Here is a 21,688-nt window from a genome sequence, read left to right as displayed (position 1 = left end):
TAGAAGCCTCTTGGACCTAGACTTGGTACTCTGGTACCGCTTGCCATGCGGTAGCAGAGAGAACAGTCTATGACTGGGGTGGCTGGAGTCTTTGACAATTTTTAGGGCCTTCCTCTGACATTGCCTGGTATAGAGGTTCTGGATGGCAGGAAGCTTGGTCCCTGTGATGTACTGGGCCGTACGCACTACCCTCTGTAGTGCCTTGCGGTCGGAGGCCGAGCAGTTGCCATACCAGGCAGTGATGCAACCAGTCAGGATGCTCTCAATGGTGCAGCTATAGAACCTTTTGAGGATCTGAGGACCCATGCCAAATCTTTTCAGTCTCCTGAGGGGGAATATGTTTTGTCGTACCCTCTTTACGACTGTCTTGGTGTGCTTGGACCATGTTAGTTTGTGGGTGATGTGGACGCCAAGGAACTTGAAGCTTTCAACCTGCTCCACTACAGCCCGTCGATGAAAATGGGGGCGTGCTTGGTCCTCCTTTTCCTGTAGTCCACAATCATCTCCTTTGTCTTGATCACGTTGAGGGAGAGGTTGTTGTCCTTGCACCACACGGTCAGGTCTCTGACCTCCTCCATATAGGTTGTCTCATCGTTGTCCGTGATCAGGCCTACCACTGCTGTGTCATCAACAAACGTAATGATGGTGTTGGAGTCGTGCCTGGCCGTGCAGTCATGAGTGAACAGGGAGTACAGGAGGGGACTGAGCACGCACCCCTGAGGGGCCCCCGTGTTGAGGATCAGCGTGGTGAATGTGTTGTTTCCTACCCTTACCACCTGGGGGCAGCCCGTCAGGAAGTCCAGGATCCAGTTGCAGAGGGAGGTGTTTAGTCCCAGGGTCCTTAGCTTAGTGATGAGCTTTGAGGGCACTATGGTGTTGAACGCTGAGCTGTAGTCAATGAATAGCATTCTCACATAGGTGTTCCTTTTGTCCAGGTGGGGAAGGGCAGTGTGGAGTGCATTGATATGGTATTACAGTTTAATTTATGTTTTTAGTGTCATTGATATGTTATTACAGTCTAATCGGAATCTTAAAAGTACACGTGTTTGTTTAAAAAGTGCTACAATTTATATTTGTAATTATTGCAATACCCTGTGATCATTATGTCAAGTGCGCTCGTTCACCAGAATAACAATTTACATCTTAAAAATGGACGTGGTTGAACATCAATGAAAATCCTTGGCAATGCTTTGCCACAGTATGTTGAAGACAATGTTTTTTCCTCATCGACGATCGAGAATGCTACGCTAACAGGATCTCAAAACTACCATGATTGGCTAAGCAATAATGTTAAATAATATGAATGTGAAAACGCTGTGTCACTAGGTGGCAGCAATCTGCTTGCAATCTGCCTGCAATCACTATACCAATATGGGTTGGGCAGAGCGGGCCTTCTTACCTGTAGTGTATGTTAAGATCCTCTCAGAATAGAAACACTCAAACACTCAACAGTTGATGTGATACAATTTATTAGATGCAGAAGCCCAGTGACAGCATAACACACTGCAGCTTTTCAAATGATACAGTATATATATATATATATATATATATATATATATATATATATATATATATATTCATCCTACTGCAATATTTATAATTGTCTTGAAAATGGTTTCAAACATCTTTTTTTATATGAATTGAGAGAAAACAAAGATCATTATCCAGACTAGATAACTTGTTATTTCATATAATATTTGTCTGGTCAGTGTCAAGGCATCATTTCACTGTTCTTTTTCAGAAAGATATTTACTAAGACATTATGTTACTCTGTTATTTGAATTTAACACAGTTGGTGATGTAAGATAGTAAGTCGTGGTGCTTGTTTCTCAGAATCCCATGGAACCCAAAATGTCATTATTAGACGAGGTCATGATAGTGTACAGTAACTACCACTTTACCAGTGTTCACTAATCAAACTCCATTTTAACACAGAAAGTCACGTTTGGCCTATATGGCACAGATTCATTTTTTAAATCAGGAAACTTAGACTGTTTTGCAGCAGGAAGCCCAATTCTGATATTTTTTCCCACAAATTGCCCTTTTAACCAATCACATCGGACCCTCTCATGAGTTTAGACATTACATTTACATTTACATTTAAGTCATTTAGCAGACGCTCTTATCCAGAGCGACTTACAAATTGGTGCATTCACCTTATGATATCCATCAGATACATTGAGACTGAGAGGATCCTTCAGAATGCGTATGATTCTCAGGCAGTAAACCAGGGTTGCATTGAACATAGCTATGGTGTAGCCTGCTTTTACAGCACATAACTGCTGTGCATTGTGGGTGTGGATATACCATTAACATACTGTAACAATGTGGTTATGAGAGTGACATCAGATACACAGTGGATCAGTGACAGATACGGTTTAAGGTATATTTCAGTCACTAAGATAATACATACAGTATCATTGGGCTTATTCGTCATACAGTCCTTTACATGTGATTGTATTTCCTTTGGGATCCTGAGCCGTTGCTGGGTTCTGATGGTGGAAACAAGAGAAGAAGGTTATAACAACAGTTGGTCAGGACTGAAAGACCACATATTAGGGGCATCACAATATGCTTTGGGCCTTACTTGTGGGGAAGTCTTGGTTAAACCTTTTCCTGTTCTGCGAACCTGATATCTGTCAGATAGAATAGTTGTTTTAGACAACAGAATGCGACAACAATAAGCATCGAAGCAAGTCCAATAGGGTCTGAAGAGAATTAGTGAATTGCACAACATAATCACCTTTTTCTTCCCTGAGGCACTTAGAGCAGCCAACTTGTTCTCCAAATCAGACACCTAAGAGAGAAGGAATGAAAAGACAAAGTACAAATTATACCCCCTCTGAAGAAAACCAAGTTATCTGTAAATAATAGATATGTCAACTAAATGAGCTCCAGTGTTTTATTGTTCTTTCTTCATGCATCCCTGTAGGCTACAATGTTTCTTGGAAAGCTACAGTTGGCGGTGTGCTTTTCAGTCCGTACAGCACATCCCTGTTGAGTAGAAAGCCGGCTCAGTAGAACCCGCAGTAGAGCCTCGTCACCTACCTCACTTTCAGTGCTCTGGACCCGATGTGCAGTCAGGGCCACCACGTCCTCCAGGTCAGAGAGCTCCGAGTCTGTGGCCCCTCCGAAGCGGTTCTTGGCACTCTGCTCCAGATGCCTCAGCTTCTTCTCCAGGTCAAAAGACTTCCCTGAGGTCATGTACACCTGGAACAGGGCACAGGACAACCACCACAAATGCACCCTTACAGATGAGCTGCTAACCAAACACCATTAGCAAGCTAACAGTTTCCAGACTAGACTGCTTGGAATACAAAGCGAATCTCTGCTTTAAGACAACACAAGACGTCTCTTCGCATGCTTTAAACAAAAGGCAGGCTTAGCTCCAGACCTACACTTCACACAGCTATTTTGATTGGATTATGATTGCTTGGGAGGAAAAGAGGAGTGTGATTTTTAAGCTTACATTTTCCTCAAGTTCTCTGTAAGACTCAGCTGCTTTCCTTACGTCAGCCACGTCAATTATCATGGGGCTGTCATTAGACGTTATTGAGGGGAAGTACTCGTTCATTGCGCTTTCAGCGGCATTAATGGTTCTTAGAAACTCTTTGGTGATGTCACAGAGGGCCGCCGCGGTGGATCTCTGAAAGCCATGTAAGGGAACAGAAATTAGCCGGTGGGAAATGACCTACGTCTCCTACACGTAAAGAAGGTGATTTGGAATCCCACTTTCGTGATCAGGTAGCCCTGCCTGAGACTTGCTAGCCCAAATGTCACCCTGAGACCACAAGGATTTGGTCGTGGTCTAATGGTGAAGACATTTACATTGACATTGCGGTCATTTAGCAGAGACTCTTATCCAGAGGGACTGACAATTGGTGCAACCACATATCACAGTCATAGTAAGTCCAACTTTTCCTCAGCAAAGCAGCTATCAGCAAAGTGCGAGTGAGAAAAGACAAGTGTGAGTGTTAGTGCTAGAAAGAGTGTTAAGGATTGTTTTAAGATGTTAACTCTGCTTGCGAGAGGTCCCTGGTTGGATCCAATGATGTAAACCCTAGATGACTGACAGGGGGTGTTGTTTTGAAGCCACCGTACAGCCATTTTGGTACTCCCCCTGCGCTTATTAATGTCTACATTGGCTTTTGACAAGTATATTCTATTACAGACACTTTCATGCATAAGTTTAAATGACATTATGTGGGGCCTCCCGAGTGGCGCAGCTGTCTAAGGAACTGCATCACAATGCTGGAGGCGTCACTACAGACCCGGGATCAATCCTAGGCTGTGTCGCAGCCGGCCGTGACCGGGAGACCCATGAGGCGGCGCACAATTGGCTCAGCGTTGTCCGAGTTAGGGGAGGGTTTGGCCGACCGGGATGTCATTGTCCCATTGCATTCTAGTGACTCCTTGTGGCGGGCCGGGCACATGCATGCTGACTCGTGTCACCAGTTGTACGGTGTTTCCTCTGACACATTGGTGTGGCTGGTTTCCGGGTTAAGCGAGCAGTGTGTCAAGAAGCAGTGCGGCTTGGCAGGGTCGTGTTTCGGAGGACGCATGTCTCTCCACCTTCGCCTCTCTCAAATCCGTAGGGGAGTTGCAACAATGGGACCAGACTAACTACCAATTAGACACGTAGGGGAGTTGAAACGATGGGACAAGACTAACCACCAATTGGGAAGAAAAAGGGGTAAAAAATACAACAAAAACAAAAACACATATATATTATGTGAACTGAACATAAAAATACAAAATATATTCCTTAAAATATTTGTTGTTGTTGTTGTACTAATGATACTGTCCCCACTACAACAAAGAAATACATAAATACATGTTCTTTTGTCCCTGAAACATGTTATTGAAATACTGTAGAATTCCATTAATTCCTATGGAAGAGTTCTCCTATGGAAGAGTTCTCCTATGTAGTTCTCCTATTGAAGAGTACCAATATGGCGGCAGGTGGCTTCAAAGCCTCTCATTGGCCATAACATAGCATCCGCAATCCAGGGTTTATACACATCATTGGTTGGATCCTATCACCTCCGCTACAGCTTTTTGGTGTGTGTCTGAGATGTAACAGGGTAACAGGACCCCCAAAACTCACCTGCTGAGCCTCAGTGGGCCCCTCATCGCTGGAGGAGCTGAGGGGCTCCAGGGGGAGGACTGGGAGGTTACTCTTCACAGCGGCCCTCTTTAATAAAGGGGTCTTCTTCCCCCCTCCTGCTTCCTCGTCGGAGGAGGGAACACTGATGTTCCCCGCCAGCTCGCTGAGCTTCCTCCTCAGCTTCTCCTCCTCTATCTGTGCAGCGGTCGGGGACGTCGCCTGTGGATAGAAACAGGATTGACTTACTAGTGGAACCTGGAGCCTCAACAGTGCATCTCCAGTGGACTCTGTTCTGGGCCGTTTCCTGACTTTATTCCAGGTGGACAGAAACAGGGTTGGGGTCAGTTCCATCTAGATTCCTGTCAGTTTAAGACTTGAATGTTTAGGAGTTGAATGGCTTATGTCTTATGGAGAAATTCAACAAGGAGGAGTTGTAATGAAAATGAGCCCAACTCAAGGTGGGCAACAACAGGTTAAGGCCAGAGTTAGCTAACAAGTTACCCTTTGATGAACCCCTGTGATTCTCTCTAATATGATTATTCCAAGAAAGATAAAGCTCTGTTAGGAGAGCTGTAGGAAGCTCTGTTAGGAGAGCTGTAGGAAGCTCTGTTAGGAGATCAGTAGGAAGCTCTGTTAGGAGAACAGTATGAAGCTCTGTTAGGAGCTCTGTTAGGAAAACAGTATGAAGCTCTGTTAGGAGATCTGTAGGAAGCTATTTTAGGAGATCAGTAGGAAGCTCTGTTAGGAGCTCTGTAGGAAGTTATGTTAGGAGATCAGTAGGAAGCTCTGTTAGGAGAGCAGTAGGAAGCTCTGTTAGGAGAGCAGTAGGAAGGTCTGTTAGGAGATCAGTAGGAAGCTCTGTTAGGAGAGCAGTAGGAAGCTCTGTTAGGAGAGCAGTAGGAAGCTCTGTTAGGAGATCAGTAGGACGGTCTGTTAGGAGATCAGTAGGAAGCTCTGTTAGGAGAGCAGTAGGACGCTCTGTTAGGAGATAAGTAGGAAGCTCTGTTAGGAGAACAGTAGGAAGCTCTGTTAGGAGAGCAGTAAGAAGCTCTGTTAGGAGAGCAGTAGGAAGCTCTGTTAGGAGAGCAGTAGGAAGCTCTGTTAGGAGAGCAGTAGGAAGCTCTGTTAGGAGAGCAGTAGGAAGCTCTGTTAGGAGAGCAGTAGGAAGCTCTGTTAGGAGAGCAGTAGGAAGCTCTGTTAGGAGAGCAGTAGGAAGCTCTGTTAGGAGAGCAGTAGGAAGCTCTGTTAGGAGAGCAGTAGGAAGCTCTGTTAGGAGAGCAGTAGGAAGCTCTGTTAGGAGAGCAGTAGGAAGCTCTGTTAGGAGAACAGTAGGAAGCTCTGTTAGGAGAGCAGTAGGAAGCTCTGTTAGGAGAGCAGTAGGAAGCTCTGTTAGGAGAGCAGTAGGAAACTCTGTTAGGAGCTCTGTTAGGAGAGCAGTAGGAAGGTCTGTTAGGAGAGCAGTAGGACGCTCTGTTAGGAGAGCTGTAGGAAGCTCTGTTAGGAGATCAGTAGGAAGCTCTGTTAGGAGATCAGTAGGAAGCTCTGTTAGGAGAGCAGTAGGAAGCTCTGTTAGGAGAGCAGTAGGAAGCTCTGTTAGGAGAGCAGTAGGACGCTCTGTTAGGAGAGCAGTAGGACGCTCTGTTAGGAGATCAGTAGGAAGCTCTGTTAGGAGACTAGTAGGAAGCTCTGTTAGGAGAGCAGTAGGAAGCTCTGTTAGGAGACTAGTAGGAAGCTCTGTTAGGAGAGCAGTAGGAGGCTCTGCTAGGAGCTCTGTTAGGAGAGCAGTAGGAAGCTATGTTAGGAGAGCAGTAGGAAGGTCTGTTAGGAGCTCTGTTAGGAGAGCGGTAAGAATCTCTGTTAGGAGCTATGTTAGGAGAGCAATACGAAGCTCTTTTAGGAGCTCTGTTAGGACAGCAGTAGTAAGGTTTTTAACCCTTTCTTACCTCATCGTCGGGGGGTAGAGTCATCTTGGACTCCAGCCGGTTCAGGAGACTCTCTATGGCTGACATGCGCTTGTTTAGCGCATTGACCTGTATCACAATGACAGGAGAGGAGTGAGGTGAGACCAAGTGAGGTGAGACCAAGTGAGATGAGACCAAGTGAGGTGAGACCAATTCAAAATGACAGGAGAGGAGTAAGGTGAGACCAAGTGAGGTGAGACCAATACAAAATGACAGGAGAGGAATGAGGGGAGACCAAGTGAGGTGAGACCAATTCAAAATGACAGGAGAGGAATGAGGGGAGACCAAGTGAGGTGAGACCAAGTGAGGTGAGACCAATATATAATGACAGGAGAGGAGTGAGGTGAGACCAAGTGAGGTGAGACCAATACAAAATGACAGGAGAGGAATGAGGGGAGACCAAGTGAGGTGAGACCAATTCAAAATGACAGGAGAGGAATGAGGGGAGACCAAGTGAGGTGAGACCAAGTGAGGTGAGACCAATACAAAATGACAGGAGAGGAATGAGGGGAGACCAAGTGAGGTGAGACCAATTCAAAATGACAGGAAAGGAGTGAGGTGAGACCAAGTGAGGTGAGACCAATACATAATGACAGGAGAGGAGTGAGGTGAGACCAAGTGAGGTGAGACCAAGTGAGGTGAGACCAATACAAAATGACAGGGGCTGTGTGAGGTGAGACCAATTCAAAATGACAGGAGAGGAGTGAGGTGAGACCAAGTGAGGTGAGACCAATTCAAAATGACAGGAGAGGAGTGAGGTGAGACCAAGTGAGGTGAGACCAATACAAAATGACAGGAGAGGAGTGAGGTGAGACCAATTCAAAATGACAGGAAAGGAGGGAGGTGAGACCAAGTGAGGTGAGACCAATACAAAATGACAGGAGAGGAGTGAGGTGAGACCAAGTGAGGTGAGACCAATTCAAAATGACAGGAGAGGAGTGAGGTGAGACCAAGTGAGGTGAGACCAATTCAAAATGACAGGAGAGGAGTGAGGTGAGACCAAGTGAGGTGAGACCAATTCAAAATGACAGGAGAGGAGTGAGGTGAGACCAATTCAAAATGACAGGAGAGGAGTGAGGTGAGACCAATTCAAAATGACAGGAAAGGAGGGAGGTGAGACCAAGTGAGGTGAGACCAATTCAAAATGACAGGAGAGGAGTGAGGTGAGACCAAGTGAGGTGAGACCAATTCAAAATGACAGGAGAGGAGTGAGGTGAGACCAATTCAAAATGACAGGAGAGGAGTGAGGTGAGACCAAGTGAGGTGAGACCAATACAAAATGACAGGAGAGGAGTGAGATGAGACCAAGTGAGGTGAGACCAATTCAAAATGACAGGAAAGGAGGGAGGTGAGACCAATACAATACATCTGTCTCATGTCAGGGTAGTTTAATAGTGTAGAGAGACGTCATCTGTCTCATCTCTGTTTCAGCTCTATTTCACTCTCTCTTTCTTACAAACACACAGAAACACACACCCTACCGGTGGCTGTGTTGGGACCTGCAGGTTCTCGTGAGAGCCAACTCGGCTGTAGGAAGGGCGTCGGCGATAGGGGGTCTGGTACATGGTGTTGCGCCCTCCCTCCTCCTCTTCTGACGTGTCCACATAGTGCTGGCGGTTCATAGAGGAGCTGATCTTGGACAGGGAGCGGGCACGCACCATCCCATACTGCCCATCATCTGAGGACCATCGCTTTAGCTCAGCTTATATTAGAAAATGTCAGTTTGGCATGTGATTACTGTTGTTGTAGTATTGTAATGCCATTACATTGCAAACTAACCAGCTCTGATTGAATGTCTGTGTGTGGGAGTGTGTGTGGGAGTGTGTGTGGGAGTGTGTGTGCTTGTTGCTTACCAGGGCGCATGTTGTACCTATCCAGGCTCTTCCTACGGTTCATGCGGTGTTGTTGTTGCTGCATGGAGTCCATGTACTCCGTGTCACCCCGGTGACCACCGCTTCGCTCCTCCTGGATCTGCTGTACAGAGGTGACATAACCGTCACAATCTCAAATAACCCCCTATTCCCACAATGCACCACTTTTGGCTAGTAGAAACCAGGAGAGTTTTGTCCGTCTACCTGGTAGGATTGTCGACGAGAGTGAGTGCGAGAGTGGGGTGGAAAATACTCTTCTATATCCACATCCAAGTCCATGGGATGAACAGAGAGCAGGCGCTTGTTCTTTCGCATCTGACAAAACAACAGGATGGAGACATAAAGAGAAGTAGTGAGTCTGGGATATGATATCCAGGTTCTCGAGAACGATATTGAGAGGAGAAACGGTTTACCATTTTGTATCGCTGAGCTTCTGCTTCTGCATAGTCCTCATCATGACCATTGTACCTATCATCTACAGGGGAGAGAGGGAGAAGAAGGGGTGACTTTTTTTTCTTCTCAAATTGTGTAACCCCGTGTTACATTTGCATATCATAGTGCTTATGCTGGTGTTGTCAACTCCGCTATGATATGCAAAAGTACCACGGGGTTAAGCAGTTTTCATGTATGTTGAAATATTTATATATTTTCCCCCATTGCCTTCATCTATTCTACTTACTGCGGAAATCGGGCATGCTTTGTGTGTCACTGTCACGACGGGCGCCTGTGAAGACAGAGAGAAGTGATATTCTGTTACTTATAATTATATAGACAGTACCAGTCACCTACTCATTCCAAGATTTTTCTTTATTTTACTATTTTCTACATTGTAGAATAATAGTGAAGACATCAAAACTATTAAATAACACATATGGAATCATGTAGTAACCACAAATCAAAATATATTATATTTTTTGAGATTCTTCAAAGTAGCCACCCTTTGCCTTGATGACAGCTTTGCACATGCTTGGCATTCTCTCAACCAGCTTCATTCATGAGGTAGTCACCTGGAATGCATTTCAATTAACAGTTCCTTGTTAAAAGTTAATTTGTGGAATTCCTTTCCTTCCTAATGCGTTTGAGCCAATCAGTTGTGTTGTGACAAGGTAGGGGTGGTATACAGAAGATAGCCCTATTTGGTAAAAGACCAAGTCCATATTATGGAAACACAGCTTAAATAAGCAAAGAGAAATGACAGGACATCATTACTTTAGGACATGAAGGTCAGTCAATCCGGAAAATTTCAAGAACTTTTAAAGTTTCTTCAAGTGCAGTCGCAAAAACCATTAAGCACTATGATGAAACTGGCTCTCATGAGGACCGCCACAGGAAAGGAAGACCCAGAGTTACCTTTGCTGCAGAGTTCATAAGAGTTGCAAAGTTCATAAGAGTTACCAGCCTCAGAAATTTCAACCCAAATAAATGCTTCACAGATTTCAAGTAACAGACACATCTCAACATCCACTGTACAGACGAGACTGTGTGAATCAGGCCATCATGGTCGAATTGCTGCAAAGAAACCACTACTAAACGATAAGAAGAAGAGACTTGCTTGGGCCAAGAAACACGAGCAATGAACATTAGACCGGTGGAATTCTGTCCTTTGGTCTGATGAGTCCAAATTCGAGATTTTTGGTTCCAATCTTAGTGTCTTTGTGAGACGCAGAGTAGGTGTATGGATGATCTCCGCATGTGTAGTTTCCACCGTGAAGAATGGAGGAGGTGTGATGGCGTGGGGGTGCTTTGCTGATGACACTGTCAGGGATTTATTTAGAATTCAAGGCACACTTAACCAGCATGGCTACCACAGCATTCTGCAGCAATACGCCATCCCATCTGGTTTGCCCTTAGTGGGACTATTATTTGTTTTTAAACAGGACAATGACCCAAAACACCTCCAGGCTGTGTAAGGGCTATTTGACCAAGAAAGAGAGTGATGGAGTGCTGCATCAGATAACCTGGTCTCCACAATCACCTGACCTCAACCAAATTTAAATGGTTTGGGATGAGTTGGACCTCAGAGTGAAGGAAAAGCAGCCAACAAGTGCTCAGCATATGTGGGAACTCCTTCAAGACTGTTGGAAAAGCATTCCAGGTGAAGCTGGTTGAGAGAATGCCAAGAGTGTGCAAAGCTGTCATCAAGGCAAGAATCTAAAATATATTTTGATTTGTTTAACACTTTTTTGGTTACTACATGATTCCAGATTATTTCAAAGTTTTGATGTCTTCACTATTCTACAATGTAGAAAATAGTGAAAAACCCTTGAATGAGTAGGTGTGTCCAAACTTTTGAGGTGTGGCTCAAGAGGACTGTTAGAATACAGAACAGACAACAGCCACTCAGTTCTAGAACACTGTTCACAGTTCTAGAACGCTACATGTGAGCATTAGTGGAGGCTGGTGGCAGGAGCTATAGGAGGACAGGCTCATTGTAATGGCTGGAATGGAATCAATGGAACGGAGTCAAACAGGTGGTTTCCATATGTTTGATGTGTTTGATACCATTCCGTTTACAATGAGCCCGTCCTCCTATAGCTCCTCCCACCAGCGGTGACCATTTGTCATCATAGCATGGGCATGTCACCCCGATGTCAAGTACAGGCCCTACCATGTGACTCTTCATTACAGCCAGCCATGTGTCACACTCCTGATCATTTGGTGACCAAAATGTGCCACTTGGACACGTCTCAACAACAACCACAACTGTAACATGTGATTACATTTAGAAGTATGCACAATGAATCAATAATCAAACATAAAACCCACCCTCTCCGTTGAGTCGCTTGTAAAGAGACTTCATCACCTTGGCGCTGCCGAAGCGCTTGAAACGGGTGCGCACGTTGTCATGGTACCATCCCACTGTTCCAATTTTCAGGACCCTGCAAGGTATACACAAGTCACTTCAGTCTCAATATGAACCCCATAGAGCTAGGAGAGTCACTCCAGTCTCAATATGAACCCCATAGAGCTAGGAGAGTCACTTCAGTCTCAATATGAACCCCATAGAGCTAGGAGAGTCACTCCAGTCTCAATATGAACCCCATAGAGCTAGGAGAGTCACTCCAGTCTCAATATGAACCCCATAGAGCTAGGAGAGTCACTCCAGTCTCAATATGAACCCCACAGAGCTAGGAGAGTCACTCCAGTCTCAATATGAACCCCATAGAGCTAGGAGAGTCACTCCAGTCTCAATATGAACCCCACAGAGCTAGGAGAGTCACTCCAGTCTCAACATGAACCCCATAGAGCTAGGAGAGTCACTCCAGTCTCAATATGAACCCCATTGAGCCAGGAGATTCACTCAGTCTCAATATGAACCCCATAGAGCCAGGAGATTCACTCAGTCTCAATATGAACCCCATAGAGCTAGGAGAGTCACTCCAGTCTCAATATGAACCCCACAGAGCTTGGAGAGTCACTCCAGTCTCAATATGAACCCCATAGAGCTAGGAGAGTCACTCCAGTCTCAATATGAACCCCATAGAGCTAGGAGAGTCACTCCAGTCTCAATATGAACCCCACAGAGCTAGGAGAGTCACTCCAGTCTCAATATGAACCCCATAGAGCTAGGAGAGTCACTCAAGTCTCAATATGAACCCCATAGAGCTAGGAGAGTCACTCCAGTCTCAATATGAACCCCACAGAGCTAGGAGAGTCACTCCAGTCTCAATATGAACCCCATAGAGCTAGGAGAGTCACTCCAGTCTCGATATGAACCCCATAGAGCTAGGAGAGTCACTCCAGTCTCAATATGAACCCCATAGAGCTAGAATAGTTTCCTGACCATGTCACCTGAACAGGACTCTTGACCCTCTTCTCTAACTATATATTATTACCATCCTTCTAAGAGTTGGCCCTACTATAACTATTTATTATTACCAGCCTTCTAAGAGTTGGCCCTACTATAACTATATATTATTACTATCCTTCTAAGAGTTGTCCCTCTTCTCTAACTATATATTATTACTATCCTTCTAAGAGTTGGCCCTACTATAACTATATATTATTTCTATCCTTCTACGAGTTGGCCCTACTATAACTATATATTATTACTATCCTTCTAAGAGTTGGCCCTCTTCTCTAACTATATATTATTACTATCCTTCTAAGAGTTGTCCCTCTTCTCTAACTATATATTATTACTATCCTTCTAAGAGTTGGCCCTACTATAACTATATATTATTACTAGCCTTCTAAGAGTTGGCCCTACTATAACTATATATTATTTCTATCCTTCTACGAGTTGGCCCTACTATAACTATATATTATTACTATCCTTCTAAGAGTTGGCCCTCTTCTCTAACTATATATTATTACTATCCTTCTAAGAGTTGGCCCTACTATAACTATATATTATTACTAGCCTTCTAAGAGTTGGCCCTACTATAACTATATATTATTACTAGCCTTCTAAGAGTTGGCCCTCTTCTCTAACTATATATTATTACTAGCCTTCTAAGAGTTGGCCCTCTTCTCTAACTATATATTATTACTAGCCTTCTAAGAGTTGGCCCTACTATAACTATATATTATTACTAGCCTTCTAAGAGTTGGCCCTCTTCTCTAACTATATATTATTACTATCCTTCTAAGAGTTGGCCCTACTATAACTATATATTATTACTATCCTTCTAAGAGTTGGCCCTCTTCTCTAACTATATATTATTACTAGCCTTCTAAGAGTTGGCCCTACTATAACTATATATTATTACTATCCTTCTACGAGTTGGCCCTCTTCTCTAACTATATATTATTACTATCCTTCTAAGAGTTGTCCCTCTTCTCTAACTATATATTATTACTATCCTTCTAAGAGTTGGCCCTACTATAACTATATATTATTACTATCCTTCTAAGAGTTGGCCCTACTATAACTATATATTATTACTATCCTTCTAAGAGTTGGCCCTACTATAACTATATATTATTACTATCCTTCTACGAGTTGGCCCTCTTCTCTAACTATATATTATTACTATCCTTCTAAGAGTTGGCCCTACTATAACTATATATTATTACTATCCTTCTACGAGTTGGCCCTCTTCTCTAACTATATATTATTACTATCCTTCTAAGAGTTGGCCCTCTTCTCTAACTATATATTATTACTATCCTTCTAAGAGTTGGCCCTCTTCTCTAACTATATATTATTACTATCCTTCTAAGAGTTGGCCCTCTTCTCTAACTATATATTATGTGGAAGGACCACCAGAGGGCAGGCTGGGCTGACGGATAGTAGCCCAACAAGGCATGGGAGACAAGGTAACCAGAGGCAATTAAGCACAGCTGATGGTACTAATGAGATATTCTCCTTCCCCTATAAGAGAGAGTATGGAACCAGCAGGGAGTGGAAAAATACTATCTCTTATCTTTACAACCGTTCTCACCTCCTGCGATTACGGGCGGTGCTCGTGAGTTTGGAAGTCACAGGGTTGACCTAATCCAAATAAATGCTGCCTGGGCCTGTCCGAAGCGGAATACCTGGGGTACACCGTGGGGAATGGGAAAATACGCCCACAGGCAGAGAAGACCAGGGCAATTCGGGACTGGCCTCGACCCCGGACCAAGCGGGACGTTCGGGCCTTCTTAAGGATAACGGGATATTATCGCCGTTTTATCCCGGGATATGCAACCATTGCCAACCCCCTCACAAACCTCATCAATAAAAACTTGCCAAACCAGGTAGAGTGGAAAGACGAGACGGAAGAGGCCTTTCAATTGCTAAAAGTTGGCCTGTGTTCTGATCCCGTCCTACAGGCTCCGGACTTCTCACAAGAGTTCATTGTGCAGGTCGACGCCTCGGATACGGGGCTCGGGGCCGTACTAGCTCAGGGTAAAGGTGAAGCAGAGAAGCCGATTCTCTTCATAAGTAGGAAGCTCAGCGATCGGGAACAGAGATATGCTACCGTAGAGAAAGAAGCCTTAGCCATTAAGTGGGTCCTCGATTTTCTCCGGTACTACCTACTGGGTCGGAGGTTTGCATTAGTTACGGACCATGCGCCCCTCACGTGGATGGCTGGTAAGAGAAACAATAACAACAGAATAGCCAGATGGTTTTTGTCTTTACAACCGTTCTCTTTCCATGTCATCCACGCGGCCGGATCGAGGAACGGGAATGCAGACGCGCTGTCCCGACGAGACCAAGACGGTGCGTCTGGCGCCCGACCCTCCGGTTCGGTCCTGAGGGGGAAGGTATGTGGAAGGACCACCAGAGGGCAGGCTGGGCTCACGGATAGTAGCCCAACAAGGCATGGGAGACAAGGTAACCAGAGGCAATTAAGCACAGCTGACGGTACTAATGAGATATTCTCCTTCTCCTATAAGAGAGAGTGTGGAACCAGCAGGGAGTGGAAAAATACTATCTCTGGAAGATGGCCACCGAGACAGAGGAGCTATCCATGAAGAACCACTAAGACGGTGACAAGCCCGTGACTTTTGTTGTAGTTTAAAGATAATCGTATTGTGTTCCTGTTGGATCTGGAGAAGAAGATGTATGTTTTTTTCCTTGGGAGATTTTTATTGATCATGTTGGAGTGTTTGTGTTGACCAAATGCCCTCAATAGAGAACTGTGTTCAATCAAGAAAACCTACTCCTGACTCGTTTGTTCCACCTTCCCGCTTTAGTGACGCCCAATTACTTGGTCCGCTCACAATTATTACTATCCTTCTAAGAGTTGGCCCTACTATAACTATATATTATTACTAGCCTTCTAAGAGTTGGCCCTACTATAACTATATATTATTACTAGCCTTCTAAGAGTTGGCACTCTTCTCTAACTATATATTATTACTATCCTTCTAAGAGTTGGCCCTACTATAACTATATATTATTACTAGCCTTCTAAGAGTTGGCCCTACTATAACTATATATTATTACTATCCTTCTAAGAGTTGGCCCTCTTCTCTAACTATATATTATTACTATCCTTCTAAGAGTTGGCCCTCTTCTCTAACTATATATTATTACTAGCCTTCTAAGAGTTGGCCCTACTATAACTATATATTATTACTATCCTTCTAAGAGTTGGCCCTCTTCTCTAACTATATATTATTACTATCCTTCTAAGAGTTGGCCCTACTATAACTAAATATTATTACTATCCTTCTAAGAGTTGGCCCTACTATAACTATATATTATTACTATCCTTCTAAGAGTTGGCCCTCTTCTCTAACTATATATTATTACTATCCTTCTAAGAGTTGGCCCTCTTCTCTAACTATATATTATTACTATCCTTCTAAGAGTTGGCCCTCTTCTCTAACTATATATTATTACTAGCCTTCTAAGAGTTGGCCCTCTTCTCTAACTATATATTATTACTAGCCTTCTAAGAGTTGGCCCTACTATAACTATATATTATTACTAGCCTTCTAAGAGTTGGCCCTACTATAACTATATATTATTACTATCCTTCTAAGAGTTGGCCCTCTTCTCTAACTATATATTATTACTATCCTTCTAAGAGTTGTCCCTCTTCTCTAACTATATATTATTACTATCCTTCTAAGAGTTGGCCCTCTTCTCTAACTATATATTATTACTATCCTTCTAAGAGTTGGCCCTCTTCTCTAACTCTATATTATTACTGTCCTTCTAAGAGTTGGCCCTCTTCTCTAACTATATATTATTACTAGCCTTCTAAGAGTTGGCCCTACTATAACTAAATATTATTACTATCCTTCTAAGAGTTGGCCCTACTATAACTATATATTATTACTATCCTTCTACGAGTTGGCCCTCTTCTCTAACTATATATTATTACTGTCCTTCTAAGAGTTGGCCCTACTATAACTATATATTATTACTATCCTTCTAAGAGTTGGCCCTCTTCTCTAACTATATATTATTACTATCCTTCTAAGAGTTGGCCCTCTTCTCTAACTATATATTATTACTATCCTTCTAAGAGTTGGCCCTCTTCTCTGACTGTCTGAAGCTTCATAATGATACAGACGATCTGGGTTCAAGACCTGGTCAGTCAAACACGACTGCAAATTTTTCCAAACCCATCTTATTACTATGTGTTCAGGAGATTCCTTTTATGCTGTGTGTTCAGGAGACCTTGACACCCACGGGCCCCCACCTTGTCATACGACAGGGGTCGCACACCCAGCCGTGATCCTTCTTGTTGTAGCGGCTGCATGCCTTGCAGGTGTACATCTTACAGTCTATGCACTGACGCTTACTGTTGACCAGGAACTTGAAGGGCTGCAGACAGCGGATACAGTGAGAGTCTACCAGGGTGGTCTGAGTACCCAGCAGCTCAATCTTAGTGTCCTCCTTCTCTATCTTAGTCTTTAGGTCCCTAGAGGAGAGGAGACGAAAGGAGGGGAGGGACGGGAAAGAAGAGGAAGAGAAAGAGAAAGAGAGGGGAGGGGAGGAGGAGAAGAGCGAAGAAGAGGGGAGAGGAGGGGAGGAGAAGAGAAGAGCGAAGAAGAGGGGAGGGGAGGCCATAGAGAAGTGTGAAATCATTATACGGTAGATTAGTATAAAGCATGAAATAATTATACAGTAGATTAGTATATAACATTAAATCATTATACAGTTGATTAGTATATAACATTAAATCATTATACAGTAGATTAGTGTATAACATTAAATCATTATACAGTAGATTAGTGTATAGCATTAAATCAGTATTCAGTAGATTAGTATAGAACATTAAATCAGTATACAGTGATAGCATATATAGCATTAAATCATTATACAGTAGATTAGTAAATAACATTAAATGGTTATACACTAGATTTGTGTATAACATTAAATGATTATACAGTAGATTAGTATATAACATTAAATGATTATACAGTAGATTAGTTATTTAACATTAAATCACTATACAGTAGATTAGTGTATAGCACTAAATCAGTACACAGTAGATAGCATTAGATAGCATATATAGCATTAAATCATTATACAGTAGATTAGTTTATAACATTAAATCATTATACAGTTGATTAGTATATAACATTAAATCATTATACAGTAGATTAGTGTATAACATTAAATCATTATACAGTAGATTAGTGTATAGCATTAAATCAGTATTCAGTAGATTAGTATAGAACATTAAATCAGTATACAGTAGATAGCATATATAGCATTAAATCATTATACAGTAGATTAGTAAATAACATTAAATGGTTATACACTAGATTTGTGTATAACATTAAATGATTATACAGTAGATTAGTATATAACATTAAATGATTATACAGTAGATTAGTATATAGCATTAAATGATTATACAGTAGATTAGTATATAACATTAAATCAGTATACAGTAGATAGCATTAGATGGCATATATAGCATTAAATCATTATACAGTAGATTAGTATATATCATTAAATCATTATACAGTAGATTAGTATATAACATTAAATCATTATACAGTAGATTAGTGTATAGCATTAAATCAATATACAGTAGATAGCATTAGATAGCATATATAACATTAAATCAGTATACAGTAGATTGGTATATAACATTAAATCAGTATACAGTAGATTAGTATATAACATTAGATCAGTATACAGTAGATTAGTATATAACATTAAATGATTATACAGTAGATTAGTATATAGCATTAAATGATTATACAGTAGATTAGTATATAACATTAAATCAGTATACAGTAGATAGCATTAGATAGCATATATAGCATTAAATCATTATACAGTAGATTAGTATATATCATTAAATCATTATACAGTAGATTAGTATATAACATTAAATCATTATACAGTAGATTAGTGTATAGCATTAAATCAGTATACAGTAGATAGCATTAGATAGCATATATAACATTAAATCAGTATACAGTAGATTGGTATATAACATTAAATCAGTATACAGTAGATTAGTATATAACATTAGATCAGTATACAGTAGATTAGTATATAACATTAGATCAGTACACAGTAGATTAGTATATAACATTAGATCAGTATACAGTAGATTAGTATATAACATTAAATGATTATACAGTAGATTAGTATATAGCATTAAATGATTATACAGTAGATTAGTATATAACATTAAATCAGTATACAGTAGATAGCATTAGATAGCATATATAGCATTAAATCATTATACAGTAGATTAGTATATATCATTAAATCATTATACAGTAGATTAGTATATAACATTAAATCATTATACAGTAGATTAGTGTATAGCATTAAATCAGTATACAGTAGATAGCATTAGATAGCATATATAACATTAAATCAGTATACAGTAGATTGGTATATAACATTAAATCAGTATACAGTAGATTAGTATATAACATTAGATCAGTATACAGTAGATTAGTATATAACATTAGATCAGTACACAGTAGATTAGTATATAACATTAAATCATTATACAGTAGATTAGTGTATAGCATTAAATCAGTATACAGTAGATAGCATTAGATAGCATATATAACATTAAATCAGTATACAGTAGATTGGTATATAACATTAAATCAGTATACAGTAGATTAGTATATAACATTAGATCAGTATACAGTAGATTAGTATATAACATTAAATCAGTATACAGTAGATTAGTATAGAACATTAAATCAGTATACAGTAGATTAGTATATAACATTAGATCAGTACACAGTAGATTAGTATATACCATTAAGAAGATAACATTAAGTCCCTGTTAACTCCATGGATTATAATAAATCCGTTTAAGACTGGCTCTGTGGAATCATGCGTGCAGAATCACACTTATAATGTACCATTCTGTTCTGTTTTGGTCCGTTTTAGCAGGGACTACATTACATCATTTATCAAGAACATTTTACACAATGTCCTTCTGACAGTTTGTGAATAAAATAAAGTGATGTCTGACAGGAAGTCTATTTTCCTTTAAGAGTATGACAAGATGAGGAAGACAGACAGAGGAGGCTTTGTGTCCCAGAGAGAATAGGCCTCCTGGCAACTTGTTTTCCCTGGGACACAGTACAGGCAGAACGGGCCTTGTGACTTAGCCATGATCTCTGTGATGAGCTGACTCACAACAGCAGGCCTGTTTCACACTTACATTCCTGAAGCCTGAACACACACACACACACACTGTGGAAAACATATGGCTAATATATAGATCGCTGGGGACCTCAGTGTGATCGACTCGTATGGAATCTATAGTGTTGGCATTCAGATAAAAGACAGACAATAAGTATCCATTGTTGTAGAGTCCTAAATGCTGCCAGCGTAAGACTTCATGATTATATATGTCACATACAGACAAGGAGTTTGTTATGTCAGATATGCTATTGAAAAACGCATCCAAGCCTTCCACCCTTCAACATTGATTCAATTTAATATTTTCTCACTAAACCTCTGAAATATGATATTGAACCTTATTGAAAAGTGACCGACCCCAGTCTCTCTTCTTCTATCTTCCTGAGGGTGAAGTCTCTCTGTATGACCTCCCAGACGTGCTTGGCCTCGTCGTCTGAAAGTGCGGTCAGGTCCATGGTTATGGAGAATATGAACCAGTACTCTACAGCAACACCGAGATGGTCCCTGTAAAGTAACCAAAACTAGTGAGAATATGGTCCCTGTAAAGTAACCAAAACTAGTGAGAATATGGTCCCTGTAAAGTAACCAAAACTAGTGAGAATATGGCTTCTGTAAAGTAACCAAAACGAGTGAGAATCCTGAAGGTTTATCACCCATGTACCCAAGCCAACACAACATAAGGATACATTGACACCACTACTAAATGTCCACTTACTCCACAGGGTGGACCAGATTAGCCTGGTTGACTAGACTGACCACTCATCTTAACATTGTTTTACTGTGAGTGCAGCCAGCGGTCAGTCTAGTCAACCAGAATATATCACCAGATTGATTTAAAAAGCAGCTTCTGAATAGATTTTCTAATTCATGTTTATACATTTTATTGTACTTACTTTTCTAAAGAAAAATACATTGCATGGAAATGAAATCACAAAAACGATCTTCTTTGATTTAGCATATTAATATGATGAATTACCTTTACGCCCAGCGCAGAGCAGACAGCTGTGAGGTCAGTTGTTAATTCCCTGAAGTTGAGGCAACACATTTGCGAATGGCCTGAAGAAGTCGGTTGTTCATCACATGCTCTGAGTCTCACAGAAGAGAGAGGATGAGCGAGCGTCTCACCCCTCCTCCAACTCCAAGGAGTTTTAACAACTAAGTAACAGGTCAAAACAGGCCTGTATTTTCGGCAAGTTTTAATTCAGTCATAGAATACTGATGTAAGAGCCTCGGATGGCAGTAGCCCCCAAAAGATACCAAAATAACATCATATCAGTAAGTATGTTTTCCCCAACAGGTTAAATACGAGTACAGCTATTAGAAAACAAAATATTTTCCTGAAAAATGAATAACGACACTGAAGAGTTCCTCTCGAGCCTAACAACACCCGTGCCAATATATCCTCCAAACACTTCTCGAGCTTCATCACTTAATTAAATGTCTGCATTATTCTACCTGTTTCAATACAGACCACTGACACCTTGTGTTGCTATCATAGTCACTAAACTTCTCGGCATGAGTTTCACTCACTCATAATCCTATTTGTACCTCTCACTGCACATTGGTGACTGCACTCTCACTGCACTCTTGGTGTGAAAAGCTATTTTGAACAGTGATAAGTTACAACCATTAAATAGAGCATCAACAACATGAAGGCCTCTATTGTTGACAGTGTGCTGGAGAAAGGTGCCCTTAGCAGCATAAAGATAGCACTGGCTGTCCACAC

At 41.6% G+C, this 21,688-nt stretch overlaps 1 protein-coding gene across 6 annotated transcripts; it reads right to left on the bottom strand.

Annotated features, from left to right (window-relative positions):
* Positions 1-1,452: 1,452 nt before the first annotated feature.
* Positions 1,453-21,465, bottom strand: mlpha (melanophilin a). Of its 6 annotated transcripts, none has more exons than XM_071330442.1 (16): positions 20,939-21,465; positions 20,320-20,466; positions 17,024-17,245; positions 11,706-11,818; positions 9,619-9,663; positions 9,353-9,414; positions 9,144-9,254; positions 8,922-9,042; positions 8,550-8,770; positions 7,051-7,137; positions 5,108-5,326; positions 3,470-3,646; positions 3,049-3,210; positions 2,744-2,797; positions 2,588-2,636; positions 1,453-2,492 (listed from the first exon to the last, which is right to left on the bottom strand). In XM_071330442.1, exons 2-16 carry the CDS (start codon positions 20,415-20,417, stop codon positions 2,446-2,448), a joined length of 1,788 nt encoding a protein of 595 aa, XP_071186543.1. In that variant the 5' UTR covers positions 20,418-20,466; positions 20,939-21,465; the 3' UTR covers positions 1,453-2,445. The 6 variants fall into 6 exon arrangements, with proteins under 6 accessions (XP_071186543.1, XP_071186545.1, XP_071186544.1 ...); XM_071330444.1 differs by having other exon boundaries at positions 8,550-8,746; XM_071330443.1 differs by having other exon boundaries at positions 8,922-9,039.
* Between the last annotated feature and the right edge of the window lie 223 nt (positions 21,466-21,688).

The sequence above is a fragment of the Salvelinus alpinus genome, chromosome 10, assembly GCF_045679555.1.
Source record: "Salvelinus alpinus chromosome 10, SLU_Salpinus.1, whole genome shotgun sequence".
Taxonomy (NCBI): Eukaryota; Metazoa; Chordata; class Actinopteri; order Salmoniformes; family Salmonidae; genus Salvelinus; species Salvelinus alpinus.
This window is presented reverse-complemented; position numbering and strand designations above follow the sequence as displayed.

Coding starts and splice junctions, on each gene's coding strand:
- mlpha (XM_071330442.1), bottom strand. CDS start 20,417: ATGGACCTGACCGCACTTTCAGACGACGAGGCCAAGCACGTCTGGGAG. Junction 11,819..17,023: donor GACCCCTGTCGTATGACAAG/GTGGGGGCCCGT, acceptor TATACCTTGCAG/GGTCCTGAAAATTGGAACAG. Junction 9,043..9,143: donor CTCGTCGACAATCCTACCAG/GTAGACGGACAA, acceptor ACCTCTGTACAG/CAGATCCAGGAGGAGCGAAG.